This window comes from Toxotes jaculatrix, chromosome 3 (assembly GCF_017976425.1).
Source record: "Toxotes jaculatrix isolate fToxJac2 chromosome 3, fToxJac2.pri, whole genome shotgun sequence".
In the NCBI taxonomy this organism is placed as follows: domain Eukaryota; kingdom Metazoa; phylum Chordata; class Actinopteri; family Toxotidae; genus Toxotes; species Toxotes jaculatrix.
Window position 1 is genome coordinate 3,274,780 of NC_054396.1, and position 24,992 is coordinate 3,299,771.

The 24,992-nt window shown below is 40.8% G+C and overlaps 1 protein-coding gene across 1 annotated transcript; it reads left to right on the top strand.

The window, feature by feature from the left end:
• Positions 1–5,161: 5,161 nt before the first annotated feature.
• On the top strand, positions 5,162–24,594 carry efcc1 (EF-hand and coiled-coil domain containing 1). The gene is made up of 9 exons (XM_041032995.1): positions 5,162–5,287; positions 6,425–7,218; positions 8,184–8,623; positions 17,270–17,418; positions 17,810–17,945; positions 18,328–18,484; positions 22,500–22,658; positions 23,277–23,346; positions 23,511–24,594. The coding sequence occupies exons 2-9, from the start codon at positions 6,541–6,543 to the stop codon at positions 23,633–23,635; spliced, it is 1,914 nt and encodes a 637-aa protein (XP_040888929.1). The 5' UTR covers positions 5,162–5,287; positions 6,425–6,540; the 3' UTR covers positions 23,636–24,594.
• Positions 24,595–24,992: the final 398 nt, after the last annotated feature.

The window sequence follows — 24,992 nt, forward strand, 5'->3', positions numbered from 1 at the left end:
TCTTTGGTGTCTCCTCACCAAGCTCTGATCTGGGAGGGACCCCCTTCACAAATGAGGCAAGTACAGCCTACATGTAAACCCTTTTACTGAAGAAATCACATACAACCAAACTCATAAAAAGCAACAAATTACATGTAACCCGACATAACACTCAGCTCCACCCCCCCCATCCCCTACAGAAAGCCAGACCCTCTTCAAATACTGGCATAAATTTCTGTGCTTCTAAATAGCTCTTATATAAGTTCTGATCATGGCACTTAAAACAAATGCACTGGGTTAGTTTTTTATTAGCTGGATGGGACAGACTCTACCATATAAAAACAGTTCCATGACACAGTGAGGTCTGAAAGGAAAATCAAGGATTGAAAATAAGATAAAGATGTTTCTCTCTGTTGTGAATGTTTAAAACCTTTTTTGAGTGCTGTGGTGTGGTTTTTGTTAACAGGCTCCATTTGCTGCTGTTTATTTCTGTCTGGCAACCTGCTGGATAGCTGGAGAAATCACCCACTGGATCTACTGCATCTAAATGGCTACCAGCAAGTGACTTGTACAACTAAGGTAAAAAAAAAAAAAAAAAAAAGTATCCTTTTGTAATGTAATACCTTTATTTATTGGCTTTTTGGTGTATTGATGCAGCTGTTTGTACATTTCTATCTCCTCAGTGATCAGTTTCTCTTTGTTTTCCCACTGAACTCCTTAAAGAAGTTTTTGCTTCAGTTCTCAGGGACTGACACTAAGCCACCACACTTATAGCAGGTGTCTTCTACAGCTAGAATGGAAAGATCTCAGCGTGACATCTTGTTAACATTTCCCCATTTATTCATGGGAAAGGCAAAATACACATATAACATATAACAAAATGGACGTATACATGAAAGTTATAGCACTTCTAGCAGTTAAGCCTGGTAAGTCCATACCAGCCCAGTAAATGGTGACAGGGGGTTTGCTGAAGAAAGGGGAAGGTTTGCTGTAGAGCTGAAAATCCTCCTTGTGCCGGCTTCATTCCCATACATCCTGTGAAAGTGTGGGCTCCAGTGTGTTGGCATGTAGGATGTTCTCTCTCCATGGATGGATGCACAGTAAACAGCAGCATTATCAGCTTAACTCTCTACTACAAACAACACACACGATCGCTGAACACCTCTAGAGATTAATTAGATGCCTCAAATTCTTTTCAAATGTTATTTGAACTGCCAGTGGGGACAATAAATTATTGTGTTGTCAGGACACCTGAGGCAACAGCAAGGCTAATTTTATTAGTCATGTCATGTTACATGCTATTTTATCCCAAACCCAAACAAACTGGATCATAGAGAAAGAAAGACGAGTAGGTAAACAGTGATAAAAAATTTTTTTATCCCTGTGCTAAATTTCATGGGAATGCCAATAAACTGAACCTTAGTGTGAGACCCCACACTGCTGAAAGATGAAGAGTGACGTCACCTCCCTCAGCTCTTCCACCCAAACTGTAGAGGCAGCAGCAGAGCTTGAGGCTTTTTTTAGGAATCAGGATCCACTGTAGCCCTGCAGTACTCACTGTAGATGAACCTCCACCCAGGCATCTAAAGTTACCACCAGAGAAACACAATACATAGAAGTTCCTCTCTAGACACTTGATTTCTTGCCTTATTTTTGAATTACAAATCCTCTATACTTTATCTTCTTGCTGACAATTTTTGAATTGGATGTATTCGTCCTTCCCTCTGTTGTTAGGGTCCTTCTTGATAAAAGTTTGTGCATGTTGCATCATCATTGTGCAGTAGTAATGCAGTTTAAAGCTGCATTAACTGATTTTGGGTACAGTGAAAGAAGCTTAACACTGATATGGAATCATCTTATAAAGTTGTTACAGTTAGCTTGTTCGCAAATAGTTGCCTATTACACATCCAGCAGATACAAATCAGCATTATCATTCATCTGGAGTTGTGTTTCTCACACCTTTACTTTTAGCTCTGTCAAATGTCTGGCTCTTTAGCTGCTAGATGATCCACTATGTTAATCAGAGCTAAGCAAGAGAGAATGAACCAAACAGTACATTTAAACTTGTTACGCTCAGTCAAACGAAACTAGGCCTATTCATCCCCCTCTTTTTAAGGTTTATAGTATATGTACATGTACAGAACACCTCTCATCTGAACTTCATTATCTCATATCGATACAAATGAAAAAATCTTAGGCAATGATGTTTACAGTTATGGATTTCAAACAGAGCAACTTCTCATTTTCCTCTTGCATCTTTCGAATATTTTCCTGGAATATACTGAAACACGTGAGTGGCTCTGTTAATGAATCACATTCTACTCTATTAACATTATAGAGGCCTCCAGACCTGAATGAAGTCCCTGTGTTCGAATGGTATCTGCTGGCTGTCGTGTTTCCATCTGACATATTCTCTACTGTGTGTGTCCAGCGTCGCTTTTCTTTTCATCCTGACAGGCAGAGTGGGTAAGTCCATCTCAGTGTTTGCTCTTGCTTTTTGCTTCCACTTTATTATGTCATTTATTCAAAAATATCTGCTTTATTCGTGTATATTGTCATCTTCCAGTGTTTTTACAACTTTTAGCTGCTCAAGTACACATCACATTATGTATACTTTAGTTTGACAAACTAATCTTGATCCAAGGTTTACTTACCAGATGTGTAAACAGAGCTTGAATTAAGATTATTTTGTCAAGTACAATTTCCAAGGTCAAGACTAAACTTTCATACTTTATGTATACTTTACATTTTATAGCAGCATTGTCTGCTGTGATGTACAGAGTTCTGTATTTGTAGTGCATGCATAATCACTTCATCATGGTCTTTAAATGTCCTTGTAATCTCACTATATGAGTACCTTGACACACCCTGGAAACAGGGTTTGGGGGTCCTGCCTCTAATGCAGGTCAGAGGCTGTCTCATGATGGTCCGTAGTGGCTCTTTTAGATGCATAGGAGTCAAACCCACATCTAATGAGTCATAGATGCGCTTGAAGAAACCCAGCTTTGAAATGTAGAGGACAATCACCTGCTCCTCCTGACTCCCACTTCGCTTACCAAACACCACACACACTGCAGGATTCTCACTGGAATTCAAACACTCTTTCCAAATAGACAGCACAGCTGAAATCTGTTAACACAGGCTGTAAGGGCAAGATAGAGTTCATGGGCTTACTTCATAGGAACAGTCTCCCAAAGTCTCTGCACTGCTTTCTGTTTCAGCCCTTCAAGAACAAAGATGTGTGTCTTCTTATCTAGCACATGGAATCCTGTAACAAAGTCCAGATACTTACTCTCATCATGCTTGAAATTCATTAGGCCTATGGAATTTGATAGAGCTCTCTCTACATTTTCCAGTCAGTCTGAGCCCAGATGGAAAGCTGATGTATTGATCCTGAGGATCTCTGATCTCGGTTCGGTCATAAAAGAGAAGTTGTTGTAATCAAAGTGGTAGATGATGCGTCCAAATGGGCCACCATCGGGCTCCAGCTGCAGTAGGAAAGTGATCTCAACTCTGACTTTGAGTTGAGATTTGGCATCATAATAATAATAGGCCTGTGGCATGGGATCGCTGCTAACAGCTGTTTCTGTCATCTTCTTGTTCCACTCACTTCTCTCCCTGTCCAGCTTCAGAGGTGGAGGGCCGCATTGGATTGGCAAGTTCACCTGTAGACTTTTCTTCCCAAGTAGCAACTCAGACAGGTCTATAGGTTTGCAATACCAGAAGAGTTAAAAACCATCACTTTATGTCTGAATTGCGCTGCATTGCTCTGGATGTCCTCTAGGACATGGAAAGGGACCGAGGATGAATACACTGAGGTGGCTGACAAAACTGTGATGACCAGTGGATTGAGTTCTGCTTTCAGCCGGACAGATAACAGAGGTCTGTCCAGAAAGATGTTGCACATGACCTCCACCAGATGAACAGACTTGGAATGATTCAGTTACTGAGGTCACCTGACAGTCAAAGAAATAACAGTCAACAGCATGTTTTCTTTCATGGTTAACACAGAGCCTGAAATTTTAAATCTCACAGTCTTTTTAGAATCGTTAACAATATGGCACGAGAGGAGGCAGTATGGGTAAGAGTTAAATATCAGTTTACAATTTCAATCACAAATTTTGAATAGATCTCCATAAAAGTTGGCACATACAGTATATTCAAGGTCTTCAAAGGATAAATTATAACTTTGGTGATACCCGGACTTTTCTTCTAGTGTCACCATCTGTTCAAAATGAAAAGTTTCCCAGTACTTAGGTTTATGACCGAATACCAATCCCAGGGGGTCTCAGAACCCCTAATTAAGACCAAGAACCCTTTAGGACATCAAAATCAGATTTTTTTTTTTTTTTTGGGGGGGGGTCTTCAGCTAGCTGAACTAATACATATTGTTTACAGAGCAACTCAGAAAATGTGACTTACAGTGAACAGGCCTGTATTGGTGTTGCAACCATTGGCATGGATGTAAGTACCAGCTGTAATTCTGCAAACAGTACAGTTAATACAGGTGAAATACTTTCTAAAGTCTTCTGCTCTGCTCTGCTCTCCTTATTTGAATAATGTAATTTATGTCTTTCAACATAAACATTAGGATGTTTTGAAGTGATCATCATCTTTTATGATGACAACAATCATTCTTGTGCAGTGACAGACCATTTGCTGTAACTCTAGATGATGTAGCTGCTTTATTGTTGTACATTCAGAATGTTCATGAATTGTTCATTAAGGACACACGTACAGACCCACACACACACACACACACTCCAGATCATGGTTACCTTGGACTTCTTTGTACGTTTTTGCTGCTAGGTCCACTTTGACTGTCTCTGTATTACCTGCCAATAACTTGTACTCAGCTTAATAGCAGCGCTGGGCTTTCACCAAAACTGTAGATGAGTCTTTATTTGTTTTCTTGGCCTTTTCAGGAGCTGCAGTTACATCAGCTTCTTCCCCTAAAAAGAAACACACGTTTGTGACACAGACACAGAAATCTGTGATCTCTGTTTCTTACATTATAGTGTGGTAGTGATTTGTAGGACATTTCAGCACACTTTTCCACACCAACTCATCTTACAGCTTTCAGTACTTTTCAATACCCCTGTGGAGCTAACGTTAATCTTTTATATGTTCTGTAGGACAAACCTACCTTGGAACAGCAAGGGCAACGTAAACTGTCCATGTGATGTAATAGGAGCGCTCATCTCTTTGTGGCGTGATATCCTCTGTTGAACTCGACTTATATTCCGAACCCTGCTCCATGGATGACGAATCAGTCACAAGCAAAAGGACATCTTCCTGTCCTCTATCTGTAAGTCCATCATCACAGTGTGGCTGTTAATTACAAAGATTCACAAGATTTTGACTGTAGTTTTTTTTATAGTTTCTCTGTAGTTTTTTTTATATTTGTATTTGTTGGTGCTCTGCTCGGTTCTGTCTCTCTTATTACAGAAAACAGAAAAAACAGTTAAATCAGTTGCATCAGTTAGATCTGGAAATGTGACCAAAAAAAGAAATTTACGGTTAAGATAAAAGATAAAATAACACAGGAAGCTTTGTAGATAGACTTTCTCCTTCAGGTTACAGGCTGTGACTTACAATAAGAAAACCTAATATAGAAATAAACATAAATCTGACACAGACTAATATACACTGTATAAAGCAGGGCAGGATATCTGTACAATAAACATGGAGAGGAACTTCAAGACTTTATGGACCATGTGTTTACAGATGAACATCACATTCAGAAGTTCCAGTGAGAAAAAAAAAAGAGGAAAAAAAGCTGTTCGCCTCACACTTCTTGTCACTTTACCTGGACTATAATCTGCTAACTCGGTTTGCTTAATCTAATCACTGTCATGTGCTGTAGTAAACTGTTGAAGTTAGTCAACATGTCGCCATGGCAACCACTGTAGTGCCCTCGCGTGCCCGTCCACAGCATAAAAGAAAAGGACTCATAAAGTAATATTTTTTTTTTTTTCTAATTTCAGTTCAAGATCTATTTGCGTGAAGTGATGACAACAATCGAAACAGACACGACAAGAAAGCTCCGGTAGTTTAAGTGTCGTGCTGTGTACAAAACATGATCTGGAAACTCAAACTCATTACAGTTTGTCATTACATCAGGGACAAAGCGAGCTGCAGAATATGCCGTGTTTTACCCTGTGTGCAGACCATGCTGTAAAAATTCTTGAGTCCAAAAAAAGACAGTATACCTCCCTGCTGCTCAGGCTATTAGTCTCTTGAGCATCTTACATCTTAACAGGGTCTAACCTAAGTGAATGACAGAAGTTTACACACCTGGTGGCAATTATACTCAGGAAAACGGCAGTATGAGACCGCTGTAGTATGTGTATGTTACTGACTCATAGCCGGGACCCCTGGTTTTAGGTTTTGGGGGCAGAGCTAAATTCAAATCTGCTCCTTCTTAACACACGCCTCGTTTCAGCTCAGCCAGTCTGCTCCGAGTTTCTGCAGAGTGAATGGACGCGAAACACAGGATGCTGCAGGAAGAAACACAGAAACTCTTTTAGGTTTGGGGAAATATGATGTTGCTCAGTGGAAATGATGGATGCAACAGACTCCACTGATCCATACAGCCGACCAGCACGCAGGACACAATGGATAGTCAGCACTCTGGCTTACCATTACGGACTGGACCGGGGAGTGGAGAACGAAATTATAGTTTTGGCCACGGGGCTGGATCAGTATCTACAGGAGATTTTCCATCATATGGACTATCAGGGTGGAGGCAAAATCTCTGTCGAAGACTTTAACATCCTGTGTGAAGTTTTGGGACTGAACAAAGACTCGGAGGAAACAGAATGCGCCGGCGTTTTAGACAATTTACCCAGCGAGCTCACCTTCAGACACTTCCACGCCAAACTGTGCGGATACTTCAGCACTAAGGCGGGGTGTCAGTATGAGAACGGCCGGCTGCTGGTCGGGAAAGACAGCGAGCACATAGAGACTCAGATCCGCCTGAGGAGCCCTCTGAAGCGACGAGAGAAGCTGCTGTCTGTGTGTGTGAGCGACGGCTCCTCGCCCTCTTCCGAGGGACGGCACGCCTCCGGCTGCAGGATCGGCTCCTGCACCAAGGAGTGCTATGAGGAGATAGTGGCGCTGGAGGAAGCAGAGGACCGAATAACGAAACTGGAAGATGAGAATGCAAGTTTGAGGGAGCTGATCGAGGACATGCGAGCAGCGCTTCAGAGCAGCGATGCGCGCTGTTTGGCTCTGCAGGTGAGAGTGTGGGTAATGCCACTGTTGCACAAGTAGGAGGAGTATAAGGAGTATATTCTGCCAAGTAGAACTAACAAAGTCCTGCTAAAGTTTTGAACATGATTCTGTCCTTATGCGTTTTTTAAAGTAGTGGTAATATCATTCAGTTTGGTCATACGAGCCCCCACAATCCATTATGTCTGTAGACACAATAGCAGTCCTTGTATCAGGGAGCAGGGGCACAGCTGGCTCCCCCCCGACCAACCTAGGCTGAAGGACATATTTTTGCATAGGGCCCCAAGACAACCACTGCCACCAGCAGCCAAACGTTTTATTAATGGCTCTTAACTAAGCTATAAAGCATAAGTGAATGATTTACAGCCAGTAATATAGCCATTAGTTCCAAGGTATAAATCCTTTTTAAATGGTGCCACATAACAATTGTTATCCAGGTTTCTCACTGTCTATCAAGGCCAGCAGCAAAGGTCTTGTGCAGTTGTAAAAGTCATTATTAAATGCTTCTTATGATAATCCATCAGGTCTGCTGCTGTAAATATTAGTAAGCTGTTCATAAATGGATTTTAGTCATGATGCCCTGTGTCCCTTTACCTCAGGGAAAGTGGTCTAACAGTCCATTTGAGGGGTGCTGAACAGAAAAGAGCTAACTAAAAGGACAGGACAGGTGTTATTATACATGTTTCTCAACTTATTGAGTTATAACTGATGAGGGGTTATTATTATTATTATTATTGGTTATGACGGACTTGACTATTAATGACTCACCAACAAGGGATATTTTTCCTAAACAACCTAAACATTGTTCTTAATAATGGCTTGTAAATTATGTATTAATAAAGCACCTGTTTCAACTCATAAATCCTTAACACAGTGAGGTACCAATACTGCACGTGCTTAGTCACATTTGATTATTTCTAGGGATTATCTTGATGTAACTCCCTCAGATCACCTGCTCCTCTTCCCCTCAGGTAGGACTATGGAAAAGCCACTCCAAACATAAAACAGAGGAAGGCTGTTTTGTTGCCCACCACAAACAAGCTGCCCAGAAAAGTATGAGCAACGGCAGCCTGAAAACCAGAACCTACAGCAACCTGAAGAGCCTGCAGAACATAATCCAGGAGATAGAACTGCTGCAGAGCTCCAGAGACCGACAGGTCGAGGAAGCCATGCTGTGTAATCAGAGACTGGAGCAGGAACTGTGGAGCTCTAAAGAGACTGTAGCAGCTCTGGAGGACTGCAACCGAGCTCTGAAGAGGGAGCAGGTGGGCATGAGGAGGAAAGTGGAGGAGGCCAGACAGGCGCTACTCAGCGGACTGAGCAAAGTGAAGGAACTGGAAGCCAAGGCCAGTCATGTGCCAGCACTGCAGAGACACATCCTCCAGCTGGAATCAGAGCTCCTCTACTACAGGTAAAAACAGTGGGAACTCTGTGTTGTGTAGTTTTTTTAGCATCAACAAAACACTACAACATAAATGTTCAGTCAGTAATATAATAAGACACAAAATCACAGCTCAGAATGCAGACATTTCAGGCAATTGGATTGGTGTATCAGCTTACATTATGAAAGTTTAATGCTACATTAGCATTGAATTGCCTTTTTATCGCATTTATTCATTCAGCCTGGAACTGTGTTCACAGCTTCAGAGGAAGCAGTTACATTAGTAGATGGTAGGAACAGTCTTGGTCTTGTGGAGTTTTCTTGTAAACAAATGAGTTATGTTTCTCAACAAAACACGTTGTGCATATTCCAGAGGGCTAACACATGTTGAATACTGAAGTCACAGTCACTTACTCAGTGAGCAGAATAGCATGAAACCAGTAATGACTGTACATCATATCTCTTTAGTATTCATTCCCAGTACAAACAAAACAGGGATGCACTCATTAAAACCTTGCTTTATAGCGCTAATAGTGGTCAAAAACCCCATTAGATGGCATAAATATTTTTACATTAATTAAAGGAATATGTACTTACAACATCATGTACAGTTGTGTCAATCTCATCCACAACTGTCAACAGTTTCCAGTTGTAGCAAAGCAGTTAGCCGGCTATGTAGGAAAATAACGTCTCAATCCTACTACAAAGGTCAAAGGTTGACTGTTTCTCCAGCTGGTGGGAACATCCTTCAGAGAACACCAGACCTAGCAGAGTCACTGAACTAGTCAGAGATGCAGGTGGCGATTCAGAGTTGGGAACCAGGCTAATGCTGGAAGCCCACAGCCTAACCATAAAGACTTAAATATGCTTAGAAAAAAAGACGCCTGAAACCACAATTTCAACAGCTGACTTGGGGCTGTGCACGACATACAGATTGTGTAATGTGCAGAAACCTACAATTCAACAATCCCTTCCAGCCTTTATGCAGCGATTGGCGTGGTGTTTGCAGGTGTGAAAGAAGGACATGCTTGACCTTTTCTCTCACCCTTTCTTTTTCATTTTGAACAAAACTACTTCTATCACTTTTGTTGTGAAAGAGTTCAGCTAAATGCAACACCATGGGTTTCTTTGTGGAGGTCAGATGATCGAGGAAGCAGTTTAACAGCAGACCACAACAGAGTGCAGCTGTCGAACTGGTGCTTTTGCATTCAGACATGGTCAAGGACTCTTCAATTGAACTAATTTGTTTGAAATATACTGAGAGATTAACTGGATGGCAGCGAGATCATGTCCTCTTTATTTTATAGATAATATACAGCAACTGATCAGGAAAGTGAATAAATGTGGAAAAAAAATCCAGACAACAAAAAATATCCAACCAATTTTGATATCGATTCTTTATAGATACATATATAAAAATAGCAATAAAGATGTTTCTCCAAATTTCGTGTGACTTTAAATTGGCAGCATGGTGATGCATCAAAAGAAATACTTGCCCAAGGTCATAGAGGGCATGGACTAGACATAGGCCTCGTTTTTTTTTTCTTACTTCTCCATTAGGTCCAATCAGCTGTTGTCACCGAACCCTGGGCAAAACAACGTCTGGCTGTTCATTATGTCATGAAAAAGAAGGGCTTGTTTTGGCAAGTTATTGCATTAGGGAGGCCTTTGTGGCCAGATGAACCATAATGAATTATAATTCCTCCTAGAATAAAATGACTCTGTTTACTTCTGGCTTCATGCCTGGAAAACTCTGCTATGCTATTTATGAAGCCTTGATGTGGTTTAGTATTCCAATTTTCAGCCTTGTTGTGTTTTAGTTTATTTAACAGGCATCGTGTGTGGCAGGTCGGTTCTGCCTGAGCTCGGCTACTGTTGGGAACTATTCATTTTGGTGGAAGTAAGGGTGTAATTGAACTTTTAAAGTACAAAGCCATTGGTCTGATGTTTACCTCTGTGTCTGTTGTCCCAGCTTCAACCATATAATCAGTGTCTGCAGGTCTGGCTTTCTTAGATAGCAGATGTCTCTGAATGGCTGTAACATCTACATAATGCTGTTATTATGGACTTTAAGGTACAGTCATGTGCAACCAGACCCATATGATTAAAGTCTTCACTACTACCTGCCTTTAGGTGATTCTAAATAACAAATTTAGCAGCCACAATACTCTTCCTTTTACCCCAAACTCCACTAATCTATGCAGACTGCGTTCCAAAGTCTTTTCACTGCCCTTCCATTGATACCCTAATGACAAATAATTCAACACCACAAAGGCCTTGACTTGTCAAGAGAGAGCTCCATTGAGTGAGGAGCTCAACAGACTGGCCATTCTCATCAATCTCTGCTCACTTCTTTCACTCCTCGCCCAAATGAACAATACCGCATAGGCACCCCCTTCCTATGGCTCTTAGCAACCACGCCCCATGTATATTCCCACTGAGCCTCAGTGCTGGCTCAGCCACATCTCATCCAAGGACACAGGAGATACACGGAAAGGTTCCATTTTAGGTGTTGTCTTTTAAGATTTGAGTGCGATACAATACCTTTTTGTTATCCTTTACTTCTTGATCCTAAAGTGTGTAACTCTGAGTTACTTTAAAATTATGTCATTACTCTGTCAACATGCTGTTTCACAGTCAGATGTCTCAGATCATATGTGGTGGATTTAGAGATGCCGTAATGTTTCCAGGGGTCTGTTGAAATGATTGACTGTAACTTTTATCCCTGTGGCTTATTTCTAAACTGCTGTGATAAGTAATGAGATTAGCTCAGAGGCTGCTGGTTACAGGGCCGGTGACTGGGTGAGATCTGGCATTGCTTCTGTCCTGTGGATTTAACTTAAGCGCAGTGATAGTAAAGGTGAAGACATTCAGCGCTTTTGTATCCATATGTTATTGAAAGCACAACTAGTCCTCCAACATAAATGACTATACAGTAATTTATGTTGGAGGACTAGTTGTGCCTCACTTCTGATACAACCTATGGGAGCATCTCTTGAAATAGTGCTCCCTGCAGCAGCAGGCGGTGCAGAATTTTGTTGTCATGGTTATAGTAATAGCCACACGGAGTGTACCAGTGGCCACATACTGGTGGTTTGCTACCCGACCTTCGCTGTCATGGTAACATTGTGGTTAAGCTTATTGAACGGATATGGTTTGGTTAGGTTTCAGCACAAAAACTTTTTGGTTAGTTTTTGAGAAAGATCATGGTTTGAGTTAATTTAAGTATTTCCTTAAGGTTAGAGGGTAGAGGGAGGTTGTCATGGTTACAGTAATAAACTCACTAGTTATGGATTGATCATGGATAAAAGAAACAACGCTGACTAACAGTTTCAAACAGGAAATATACAGTGGTCTCCAGTGTCATGTCAACCCTTCCACCCCGACCTATTCCCAACACTTTGTCGCTGATACAACATCATCTGACTTCCTCATTTCCTCTCATAATGATTATTATGGCCACTGGAGGACGCCCAACAAGAAAACATAACTGTGGGTTGTTATAAACTGCTTGCATGGACTTAGGGGAGGACAGTCTCTGAGGGCACTTAGTTTGAGCCCTAACCCAACAGGATTGCCACCCATAATGATGTACTGGCCAAAAGATTTTTTTTAACATAAACAAACCATCTTGCTATGGATCCTTTTAGCAGTTATTTTCTGTTGTGACTACGATACATAGCAAGCAGGACATTTTACAGTGTAAAAAGAAAACTTATCAGTTCTCCTTTGGGGACAAACTGCTGAATGCACTGGAGACACCTTTTCTAAATTACTTCAAAACTAGTTTTGTATTTCTGTACTGCAATTGCTTGTGACCTATTGGCCGACATAAACACCAATACCAATTATATCTAAAACGAGCAAATACTGGTCAATACATTGGCCTGGCTGATTTCTTGATCTAGCTTTAGTACAGTAAATATGAAGCTACAGCTCCCAGTTAGCTTATCTAAGGACAAGAAACAATTAGCCTGGCTCTTTCCAAAAGTAACAAAATCCATCTCTCTACCTAAAAATCTCGCAAATAAACAATTTATATCTTGTTAAACACAAAAACAAGGGTGTAAAAACAAGACGTGTTTTTGTGTGTTTATTAGTAAGCTGCCATGGTGCTAGTGTGCAGATTTTGTTACTTTTGCAAATAGCCAGAACAGCTGTTCCCCATTTCCAGTCTTTGTGCTATGCTAAGCTAAGATAACCAACTGTATAGACATTTACTGTACAGCACAGACATGAGAGCAGCTCCAATCTTCTCATCTAAGTCACAAGAGATTAAATTAAACGTTTCTCCTGAAATGTGGAAGTGTTCCTGTAACATGCTTTCTGTTTCTCTTTTCTCATCTAGAAAATCCCCTTTCAACTTTCCATCAACATCCCAGCAGAAATCAGTCTCAAATACGTGGTCATTAGTGTGAAACTTAAGATGTGTGGGTGTTGTTGCATAACGTCTTGTGATTTCCTTGGATTGGATGAACAGAGCAGGGCCTGAGACTCAGATGGGAGCTGTTCCTTCAAGAGCAGTTGATTAGCTAGGGAAAGTTTTTGTCTAACTGTGATCATCTGAAAGTGTCTCTTTTAATTCTGTTTTTTTTTAAGTTGGAGAAGGTAAGTGTCTAAATCAGTCACTGTAGCCTTTGTGCTCTGTGAGCCAGAGGGGTCACACAATAGGAAGCACAGCAAGAGGAACAAAAAGAAATGAGGGGGAGGAAAGCATACCATCTGGAGGAAGAAGCAAACACTCGACTGTTTGTTCATGAAATGACATCCATGTTTTGCATGGCCCACAAGAGCTGAATGGCTTCATTCAGCTTTCCATCTTCTTCTTGAGCCCCAAAGAAAACATATAGAGTGGAGATACAAAATCACTCATTCAATTGAACCTTGGTCATCTTTCGTCCAGAACTTCTTCAATTTTATTGTCCTCCTGACTCCAGGTGTCTCAGTTTAGATAGTCCAGGGATTTCTAGAGAGCATGCATAAGCACATGTGTCCTAAGTGTGCAATTTTAAAACTCACTTTTCGTTTTAACGGCACGCCTGCAGACTTCTTCTCTGTATGCCTCTAACCCTTGCCCCTCTGAAGGCAGGCCCCAGGGGAGGCATAATCTCCCAGCCTTTTCATGCTCTCTGCATGGCGCCTGAGAGTGAAGAGGAGAGGAGGGTCTAGCAGACCATTTATCTGCCTCCACACAAGAGCTGCAGCATTGTGTGGAGCAGGTGCTGCCACGGCATTCCTACCGTTTAAGTAATGTGTAAAGGACACACTCATGGGATGTGTGGGACCCGTGGCGTTCTGCTGCTGCTGCCTTACTGTTGTTCTTGAACAGCCTTCAAAACCTCACACTGCCAAGTGGGCTCATTTTCACATTGAACCGCTGCCCTGCTCTCCCTCTCTCTCTGGTTTTGGAGGTATGCTGACATCAGCAGAAATACATCACACACAAAATATCTTATAAACTTATGCCACCCACCATTATTGGACTTCTCTCCCTGTATACTTCCCTCTACTTTTAATAACCTCGTTTGTTTGACTTTGGGGGTTTCTTTGCACTTTGCTTGCTAAGGAAAGCTTAAGCACCCTCTGTAAATGTTACAGGGATTGGTTTCTGGATTAAGTCTTCATCTAATGCCAAACAAAAAAATCACATCCCTGAAGCTGCTTTATTTGTATCCCAGAAACCACCTCATTGTAGAACTGCGACCCAAGACGACTTGATTAATAACTGTCAGCTATGTAAACATGACCCCTCACCCATCTCTGTCATGCCGCAGGGCACCAACAAGCACTGAACTTCAGGTTCAAGCTCAAGTTTACAGCATCCCCTCATTTTAAACCTCTGTAGAGAAAGGAGACTGTCATTGACCGATGACACCTGAAAGAGGAAACTGCTCTTCGGGGAGTGGAGGAGGGGTTGCAATGATGGGGGGTATGTTGATGGAAAGTTCACTTCACTGCCACACTGTGATAAACAGAGGGAGGACTCTGGGTGTCCTCACTGTAACAACAAACAGCTGGATTACACCCACCAGGCCAAAAGAACATCTTTAGACTTCTGCTAATGTGGCAGAATACAGGATCCTATTAATTAGAAATGCCCTGACCTAGCACAATAGAGCTCTTCATGTATAAGTTTACTCCTGTGTTTGAGTGCCTTTAGGGACGTTGTAATAATTAGGCCTCAGTTATATAGGCTACAAAATGCTTCCATATACATTTAACTATACCACTGGTGCATTTGCTCTGCCAAAAACTTCAATGTTAAAGCAATTATATAATAAACTAATGATTGGATGACTTTTTCCTTCATTGCCAAGAATAGTTTAATATGCATATATATTGGTACAGGAATCAGCTTATATTCCCTGCCATTCCCTGCTTATAGGCAGGGAATGTTAAATTGATCTCTCTATCTGTTCCACTTGTTCAGTACGTCCTCAAGCTGTTCCAAGTCTGTTCCAAGTTTCCAGCAGAATTTGTATGAATAAATTCTGCTTTGATTCTCCACTTAGCTTCTTTATGACCTCACATACACCTGAATCATTTTGACAGAATTTTTTGACTGTTCTTTATCTTATGAATGGGACAAACGGAAAGCAGAACAAAATGCTAAAAGATCTTAGAGTTGTAATCTTTAAAAATTATTGTTGTTTCCATGTGTACAAGCCAAAATGAAATACTATTTATAGTTATAATAATTATAAAATAATATTTTACTTATTATTTAATATAATGTGAAGGAGCACTAATCAGTTTTTTGGCCACTTGAGGGCAGAAGAACAACAAAATATGCTGGCAAGTTTTTATGGTTATTGCGTTAGCTGCAATATTATCATTAATTTAAAGCTGTGTATCTGTCCACCTTATGTAAATGTAGGTGCACTAGTCTTTTGGCTTTGTTTTGGTGTCCACATACTGCTGAGAAAAATATTGGGTTTTAGCTGCTTGACATTCAACTTTCATCATGTGCTAGTCTCTAACTTCTTTTTTTTTTTCAAAAACAACACCCTTTCAGCTGCTCAATAGGTTTCAAGAGTGACTGTAACTTAACCATTTCCCTTTAAATGGGCCATAAAACCAAAACAATGAGCTAAAAAAGGCTAAAAAGCTTGAAGAAAGATCATTTGTCAAGTTTTTGTCCACTGGTGACTGTAATTGTAGTATTTACTTTTGTCTTGCAGCTAAATGCTACACCAGCTGGTCCCTAACTTTATCTAGCTGCAGTTTGATTCTGGACAGGAAGTTTACTCTCTATTTATCAGAGCTTTTTCACTGAGGATGCTTCTAGAAGCACAGTTAGTGAGACTTTATCAAAACCTAGCCTCAAAAGTGAGGGTGTTTTTTGGAGTGTCTTTTTTAAAATTGTTGTTTTGTTTTGTTTCTCTGGACACAAAGCCCTTTTTTAAACCCTCTGTGCATGTCAAAGGCTTGGGCGAGAAGCTGCTGCCTTGCTACAGTATTCACCGGACACAGGCTGCAGCCTTCCTCCAGCCACTGTCAATTAAAGTGTAATTAGTCACACCAAAAGCCTGCATTTGAAAAAGCCCTCCACCAGTTCATTCCAGAGTCTGAGTGTTTCCACAGCAACCAGCAAAGTTTTGTGTGTGTTCACATCCATGCACCAGTTCCATGTTGGTCCAACTGCAGCTGCCGGCCCTCCTGAACTAACTCCGTCATTCCTCTGCCATGGCCCCCACAAACTTAAACACGGCTCTCTGATTGATTGCCTGAAATCATGCTGCAATTATTGACCTTCAGTGAGGTCAGTTGTTTCTACCCAGTTTTGCACAAAGAAATCTAAAGTAGTACACAGATGCAGAGTATAATGTTGTCTTACAGCATAGTCTGCCTCGTGCCAACAGGATATAAGCATGAGGGCTCTGTGACTTTTTTTCTTTTTCAGTGAGTCAGGCTGTTGAAAACCTTTTCGAGATTTTCTCTTTTTTCTTCGGCTAGACATCATCATCTGGAAACACTTATTCTGTGATTTACGAAGCCCCCGTATCGGATTTCCCCCAACACAAAAGAGCAGACAGCAGGAGAAACCTAGAAAAGTCAGGCCATTACAGAACGATTGATCCGCACAAACTGTGCTCTGAGTCTTTTTTTAGGCACAAATGTTTGAATGCGTCCACGACATTCAAAAAAAACACGACATGCAGAATGTAAATGTTACACATCTTTTCATTTACAGACAAAAAGATATGTAACTGAGCTTGAAAAACTGTATTTAAAAAATAATTTACTCCAATTTTGTTCCATCTAGTGTGCTTTTACCTCACATTTTGCAAGCAAACTCCTTGCAAAATTCACATTTCCAGCACCACTCTACCACTGACCCACTTTACAGTAAAATGCCTTAAAGATACACTGTCTGGCTTCAATTACCCCACCCAGATTTGGCATACAACATCACAGGCCTCTATAAAATTATCATGGCGGTTGTAGATGTGGCTTAATACATACTGCCTTGTGTTACTTGATATGTTCTCTTTGATGTTGGAAATTGGTTTGGACTGAACTTTTCTCATCTCTGCAAATTTGAAGAGCAGTTTTAGCCCCTCGGTCAGTGTCAGTTTGTGTACAGACGGATTTGCAGAAGCACGGATGGGGTCACGCATTTACAAGGAACCTGCAGTCAAATGGTTATACTGAACTGACAGTGCTCCCTTTCAGGTCAGAGGTGTCAAAAATACAACTCCCAAGCAGCACCAGGGCCGAGCAACAGCTGAGTGTGGGCAGCAGGCCGGGCCAGAGATGCTGCTTGGATTCTCAACATGACCGCTGTTCCCCGACAGGGCGTGCTGTGACGACCCCAGACAAAAGTAAGATGCGTTTTTCCTAAAGACATAGAATGCAGTGCTAATATCTAATTTCTAAGGTATTAGAAATGAATGATTGTATACATATTTATGTCAAATAAGCACCAACAAAACCCTTTTACTCAAATTCACTCCTGATAACTTTCTTATACTATTGGTTCAAGTAGCACCCGTAGGCCGCATGTATGGCTACAGATGATGGTCCTTGCTAAGGACATTTCCACAGTAGCTGTTGAAGCAGAGAGTTAATTTCCCCTTCTGCAATTTTGAAACCAGTCTTAGATCTGAATAGATAAACTTTTGGTCACAAGCCCACTTTTCTTCTCTCACACCTTTTCTTACCACTGCTATGATAATGGTAATAATGATGATTATATTCATGATGATGGTCCAGTGGAGGAGCAGCTGTTTCGTTCGGTGGAGGGCCAGGCTGCCTCTGATGAGGAGGAGGACAAGTGGACCGGAGATCAACAGAGGCAGGTGGACGAGGTGAAGAGGATCTTGACCAGGCTGTCCTGCTGTGGGGAAAGGTACAGCTCATCTATATCACCACTATAATCTTAAGGCAGGGAACCAGTTTACAACAAGCCTTTGACACTTTTCAGATTTTGTACAGATATTGTGGAGACTGTCACCAGTCATGGAAAAACAGCAATGTAGAGATGCGTCTACATAAAAATAAAAGAGTAAAAGTAAAAGTATCAATGGCATAAATCATTCAGTGCACTTGAAAGTGCACTGAATGATTTGAAAGTTTAGTAAGAACTAAATCCATATTAAAACATTGCCACTGTATTGTTATTCAGACGTGACTTGTCCTGAGACAAATTAGCAAGACGTATCAGTGTTTGTCAAAGTCTGATCCACCCACTGTGGCTCTCAGCCTGACAGACTCTCTGTCTTCTTGTTCAGGTGTGACGACAAGGCATTCAAGAAGCTGATGTCCAATTTTGGGAGTTCGAGGAGCGAGGAGAGCTGCAGCGCTGTGGTGGAGCTCCTGGAGAGGGTGACCAGGCTCCATAAGCAGCTGGAGCTAAAGGAGAGCCAGGCAGAGATAGACATGGACCAGGTACAGACAACCACAGTCCTCCATCACACCATGGTGGGCTACTGCAGCATCCTCTGCCCTGTAATGCTGGATCCATTTGCACTGAACTGTTCTCTCTGAACAGTGTTCTGCCTTGCTTTGCTACATCGTAAAGCATTTTGCGGCTGAGTGTATAGTGTTAAACTAGATTAGAGAGGACTGGTGAAGGTTGTTATGAAAGCGGAGGGCTTCAAAAGCAAAACCACAGCGAGCGACATGATCTTTCTGCTTCCACCTAACCAAACCACCAGCAGCGGCTACAGAGCGTCCATCTGCATGTGTGTGTGTGTGTCTCTGTTTGTGTGTGTGTGTGTGTGTGTGTGTGTGTGTGTGTGTGTGTGTGTGTGTGTGTGTGTGTGTGTGTGTGTGTGTGTGTGTGTGTGTGTGTGTGTGTGTGTGTGTGTGTGTGCGTGCGCGCAGCTGTTTCTCACTGGAGCTGACCACAGAAACACTCCCCCTTTGTCCCACATGACACTGAAGAATATCATAAATTAAAGCCCTCTTGTTACAGTCGAGTAGTATTTTCACAACACAGGAAGACGGGCAGAAGGGGAACCGTGATGTAATGTGTTCCCAGATCGTCTCAGCACTCATAGAGGAAAAGTTAAAACTAAACAAAGTCCTGACTGTGAGACTTTGTTTATGTGCAGGATGTGTGGGGTGAGACCTTTGTCCTTCAATACGCTATGACGTCAAGGTGCACAGCAGGGATTTCCAACTTTTTTGGCAGGCAAACCTGCAAAATATGGGCTGAAAACTCTCTCTATAACCCCATCATTTGACATACATTTACATTTGATATATTTATACTGCATTAAGATGTTTAGAAGGCTTACAGCAGGGCCGGCCCAAGCCTCCATGGGACCCTAAGCAAAATTTGATTTTGGGGCCCTCTATTACTGTCAATAATACTGATTATTGATCATTCACACACCTAAACGTACACTTCTTATTGTACTCAATATGAATACACTTGTAAATGTGAGAACCTTTTCTTGTAGCTAGATTGTAATCCAATGCCATGGAAGCAGACACCAGATTTGCAAACTTGCAGGAAAATCTTTCAATTAATATTTGGCAAAGTTAGCAACTCCCCCTTCTGGCCACACAGAGAATCAATACATAAAACCTCAAAGAGCAGCCTGGCATGTTTTAGCCACCTATGGTGTTTTAATCTGAAATGGTAGCAAATTCAGCGACAAGAGCAGCCTGGGGTTGATTTACACTTAATTTTCAAAGTGATATAGTACTAAGTGGGATACCAAATGTCATCTAGGCCAACTAAAAGTAACAAAATAAACCAATCATTTACTGTAAACACAATCTGCTTTATTATTTTTTTGTTTTAAATAACCGCAACAGCAAATGTACAAAAACAGACAGTATTAAATAAAACAAATTGAAAAAAAATATCAAACAAATGGTTAAATAATGATGTAAATGAACAGAGGCACCTGAAACAAGGTAACACAAAAGGTTTATAAATAAAATATAAAGTTGAATTTGGTCTGAAAACTACGTAAAAATGTGTAAAAGGTTAGGTAAAAATAGGCAGAAAAAAAACTGTAAACTACAGCAATCCATTTGGCTTTTTTATGTATAAAAACAGTTTTAAATTAAATAAAATAAACGAATAAATATCAAAGACATACTTAAATAATGATGTAAATGAACAGAGGCACTTGGAACAAAGTAACAAAAATGCATGTGGATTTTTTTTTTTTAAAGCCTAGCCTGCACGCTTTTATTTGCACCTTTCATGTTTGTGTCATTGTCATATGATTGTCCCCTACAGTCCTCAAAGGGTATGTTCAATTCTTACAGCTTCCGAAGAATTAGTTCAGATAAGCCTTGACCTGAAGATTCAGAAGCTACAAGAAACCCCAAGAAGTGTTCCTTTATCTCTGCTGTTTTGTCAAGACTTACAGTGCGGACAACAACACATCTGTTCTCGATGACTCACATCTGGGGTGCAATCCAATATTATTGCGTAATATTTAGAATCCTTGATTTCTGACACCATTGTGTCCAGTATTTTATCACTTTCACAGGTTATCTACTCATTTTGAATTGTTTTCCCCAAGTATGTGATATGCTCAGCTCCACTTTCCATTTGTCTCTCGTGATCTTTCAATACAGGATCAAATTTAGCCATGAGTTCTACTTCTTTTCGAAAGTTCCCATTGTTGGCCTGATGTAATGTGTCAACAGATCCCTTGAGTGCCAGGTTCCTTTCTGCCAATGATCGGATAATGCTGATTAAGCATGTGAGAACATCTCTCCAGTGATTCTTTTCTGCCTCCAAGAGGCCCATTTCTGTTTCACATCCATAGTTTTCCTCTTTGCAGCAAAAGCAATAGACTGCATCTTTACTTTTTGAACACGTAAGCCAGCTCCACTTTATTTTTTCCCCATTTACTAAGTGTCTGTATGTGTAATGATGGTGGAAGCTATGACCATGGTGTCTTCTTGGGAATGTAAATGTGTCCTTTATAGGCAGTGGCCCTCTTTATACCTGTTCAGTCCTTTCTGAGTCTGACAGGAAAGAGGGCCACTCAGCTGGGTATACTGGCGGAGCTGCTGATCCCTGATGCACACTGGAAATTGCTGAAGAAGTAGATGAAACATCAACCTCCATGACAAATGATGAAGGACCTGTAGGGAAATTAAATGAATGTTTTTGGACAAAATTATTAATCTCAGAAAGTTCTGCAGTGCACCGAGTAGTTTCAAAGGCTGTTTTGTTGTTAACTTACCAGGTAGAGAGGTTGCAGAAGACCCAGAGAAGACAGTGGATGGAGCAGAGATGGACCTAAGATGGAAAATATGTCCCTTGTCATATGATTGTATCTTATATTAATATATCTTAATGAGACAATTTGACTAGAAATGAAATATATATGGTCACAGTTTTTCCATCACTTGGTTCATCAGCCTTGGCAGATCCTGAGGAGGTGGACTGCCCCTGGGCTGAGTCAGTGCCTCCTCCAAAATACTTTAACAGTGCTCCTGGGGAAGTTTCATATAACTTATGAGCATAATAGGAAGCTGAAGGTTGATTTACTCCCATAAATTACTATGCTCTGCAACATACAATTGCAAACAACATAGGCTACCTCAAACTATAAATTAACTAAGTTAATTCATTAAGGCAAAAACATATTGCAAGCAAACGTCACCGCGTTTGTAATTAACATTAACTGACGTTAGTTATTAAACATTTTAACCAAACTTGGATGATTACAACAGAGTGCAAACCAGACGAAGTATGAAAAAAAAGACATCCATATAGTTAGTAAGAGCTTCATAAATACCTTTATTGAACATTAAGATGAGCTGGAGCCTACCTGGCATGTTTTGGGCTGTGGGAGAAAACCGGAGTGCCCCGGGCGAAAACCCACACAGAGAGCATTCAAACTCTGCACAGAGCGGTTCCACACCCCCGCACAGTTCGTGGTCTGCGTATAGGGAGGCTGGCTTACAGTGAATGACATATCCACCTGCAAACTTACCAAATTATGTTCAGCTGAAGAATATACTTCAACAAGCTGCTTAATATGTTTTGTTATATTGTTGGTGGTATTCTGTATTTATCTTATTATCAACAAATGAGATAAAAAAAACCAACAATAACTTGATCCTATCTGCCAGTATGTGTGTGTGTCCAAAGCCTGATATATCTTATGCCTCTGTTCCAAAGAGCTCCATTGTTATTGTCTATTAAAAACTCATCAGTGAGCCATACTGTTGCATTGGCTGACACGTCCCTTCATTACCATGAACATATGCTGTTGTTTATTTTGATTCAATCTACCATATATTGCCCTGCTGCAGGAAACATGCACTAGAGCTGAAAGTAGTACTAAACAAATGCACCATTTCCTCCTGTTTGAGTAGTGTTTGCTAAGAAACTACAGTGCCCAGCTGTTTGAAGAAATTACTGTGTGTTTGCGCATAAACTACATTTAGTTTTACTGGCTCGTGTCGTGTGTTTCAGGTGAAGGATTCTTTGATCCTGGAGCTGCAGCAGAAGGCCGAGGAGACTGAGCTGCTTCAGATGGAGCTGCAAATGTTGGAGACAGAGAGGGTTCGTCTGTCACTGGTGGAGGAGAAACTTGTGGACATTCTGCAGCTCCTCCAGCAGCTCAGAGACCTGGTCAGTTTCAGGTTAACTGCTCTGTTGAGTCTTAAGAAGTCAGTTCTGGTAGTACTGTTGACCTGAAGTGTCCAATAGCCAAGGTTATGTGATATACAACATGTTTTTACCTTTAACCTTTGTTTTGATTTTTAGCACAGTGTACAGTCTTATAAACAGCAGTTAGTGATGTGAACTAAAGCTCTAAAACTGAAACTCAAAGTAATGAAAATCATTTTTGCAGTGTTGGCAGCTGAGAGAAATCCACCCACAGTGCACTGGAGTGATTTTTCTGTTCGGTCATCAGGGAGAAAAGCAGATTGAAAGTATTCACAAGAATTGTTCAAACATAAATTTCCAAACAGACACTAACTTATTGATACTGTGACATTAAAAGTCCACTTTGACCTGTTGAATCAGCAAACAGATGTCTTACCTGCCAAAGGAATAACGTGGGTTTTTGGCCATACTTTTGCAATATAATACTGGCAATGTGAGATTGATTATAGATGTAAGAGCAAATTAATGTCAGTTGTTGAACATGTGTGAGAGCCTCTGTGGTTGCAAGAGTCCAGCTGTCTGTTAAAGTGCTTGTTAACTGCCTGATAGGCATCTGAGAACAGCTCTCTCTTGTTTCAGAACGTCTCAAGGAGGTCGCTCGGGAAAATCTTGCTCAGCACTTTGGAGTCTTGCAGTGACCCACAACATGGTTAGTAGAGCTCACTGACACATGCCCAGCTCACATGCACAATAAAATCAATACAAGTCCTGTGAAATGTGATAATGAAGGCTTACAGTGACTCAGGGCAGGGAATTAAATTAACTTCTCGTCATGACTCCCACAGCCGTCACATCTGTTCTGTTTTTGCACAGGGAAAGCCCACATTCTAGAGGTGCTCAACGCTCTCTATCATGAACTGGCTGCCTGTGAGATTCTGTCTACTGGTGGACCTCTGGAGCGAACGCAGAGCCAGCAGTCTCTCATCATCTCCTGCTAAACAGCACTGCCTCCTGCTGGGCCAGTGCTGTTCCAACAGCCTTTTTAGGGGAGCCATGGAAACTGTATCAGTGGTCAAGAAACAGGCTGATTGACGTGTATAGTGTATTATATTGTAGCTTATATACTCCTCAGACCCTATCATCTATAAGGGGATATTAGTCTAAAACATTATTTTTTATAGTGAAGGGCTTTATTTCATATAAAGTAAATTCTTGCTTAAACATTTTTTTCAAGAGCTTTTATTGCACATAACTTGTTCATGATCCATAAAGATTTTTTATTTTTTATTTTTCCACAGCAGAGTTCTGAATGTGAAAATGTTCAAATAAGCTAAATTTAAAAGGGGCATGAAGTTGTCTGTGAAATATATTGACCTCCACTTAAACATGCCCGATAGAACGTAAAGGAAGCTGCATCTTGTTGTATGTGCTTCACTCACCTGCATCCCAAGATAAAATGTATCACTACAGGTTTACAAGGCTTCATCATCACAAACACATCTGCAAAGCAAACAGAGAAATGCAGCCTTTTTTTTTCTTTTTACCACATCTCGAGAACACAGTTGGTGTACTTCCCATCAGGGATGCCTCAGTGTTGTCTAATGGTGCATTGAGGTGGTTTATTCTTTAACATGTGTAAAGCTGAGACGTATTACTGCACCATCAGTGTGTGCACACAGTAAACCCAGCGATGCCACAAAAAAACAGCCAAGATTTGCTAATACAAACAAAGTCTTGTCAAGCGTAACACAGCCTCTGGGCCACACAAGTGCAACAATTCTATTACATTATTAAATGCAGTCTGTAAGCTAATCTGTGTTTACTGCCTCATACTTGTTTCTCAGTATAATAAAGTAGATTTACCTTGAATTAAATGCACTTTCTTAAACAAGAAACTTTTTCATATGAGTTGGATCAGTTGCATTGTCATAGCTGTCTTGAACTGGGGGCCTCGTATATAAAAACCTTTGGCAGTGTATCACATCAAATTTTAAATGTTTTAAATGATCTTTTTTTTCTCCTCTGTACACTTGTTGGGGTGGAGGTTTGTCTTTTGTTTTAGTGATCATTTTAATCGCAGACTTTCCTCCACTTGTGAATAAATGATGAACTCAAACTATGAATTTCCCAGGAAGACCAAAATATCAAGTTACATTTACAGTTACAGACATCCTGACAAATGTTTGCCATGGTTTGGTCTGCATTTTTCACCACAGAAATGAAAGGAAGGAATGCTCAAATCAGCCAGTTTTCCCACAACTTTTCATGCATTTTTCAACTAATTTTACACATTCGTACTTTCAAGTAAAAACTCCATTCAAATGCCAAAATGTTCAGAAACTTTGCAACATTTTT

What these genes read in the sequence shown, in the direction of transcription:
- efcc1 (XM_041032995.1), top strand. Translation starts at nt 6,541, where the DNA reads ATGATGGATGCAACAGACTCCACTGATCCATACAGCCGACCAGCACGC. An exon ending in TCAGAGCTCCTCTACTACAG is followed by an intron (nt 8,624 to 17,269) that starts GTAAAAACAGTG and finishes GCTCCCTTTCAG; the next exon opens with GTCAGAGGTGTCAAAAATAC. An exon ending in TGTGACGACCCCAGACAAAA is followed by an intron (nt 17,419 to 17,809) that starts GTAAGATGCGTT and finishes ATGATGGTCCAG; the next exon opens with TGGAGGAGCAGCTGTTTCGT.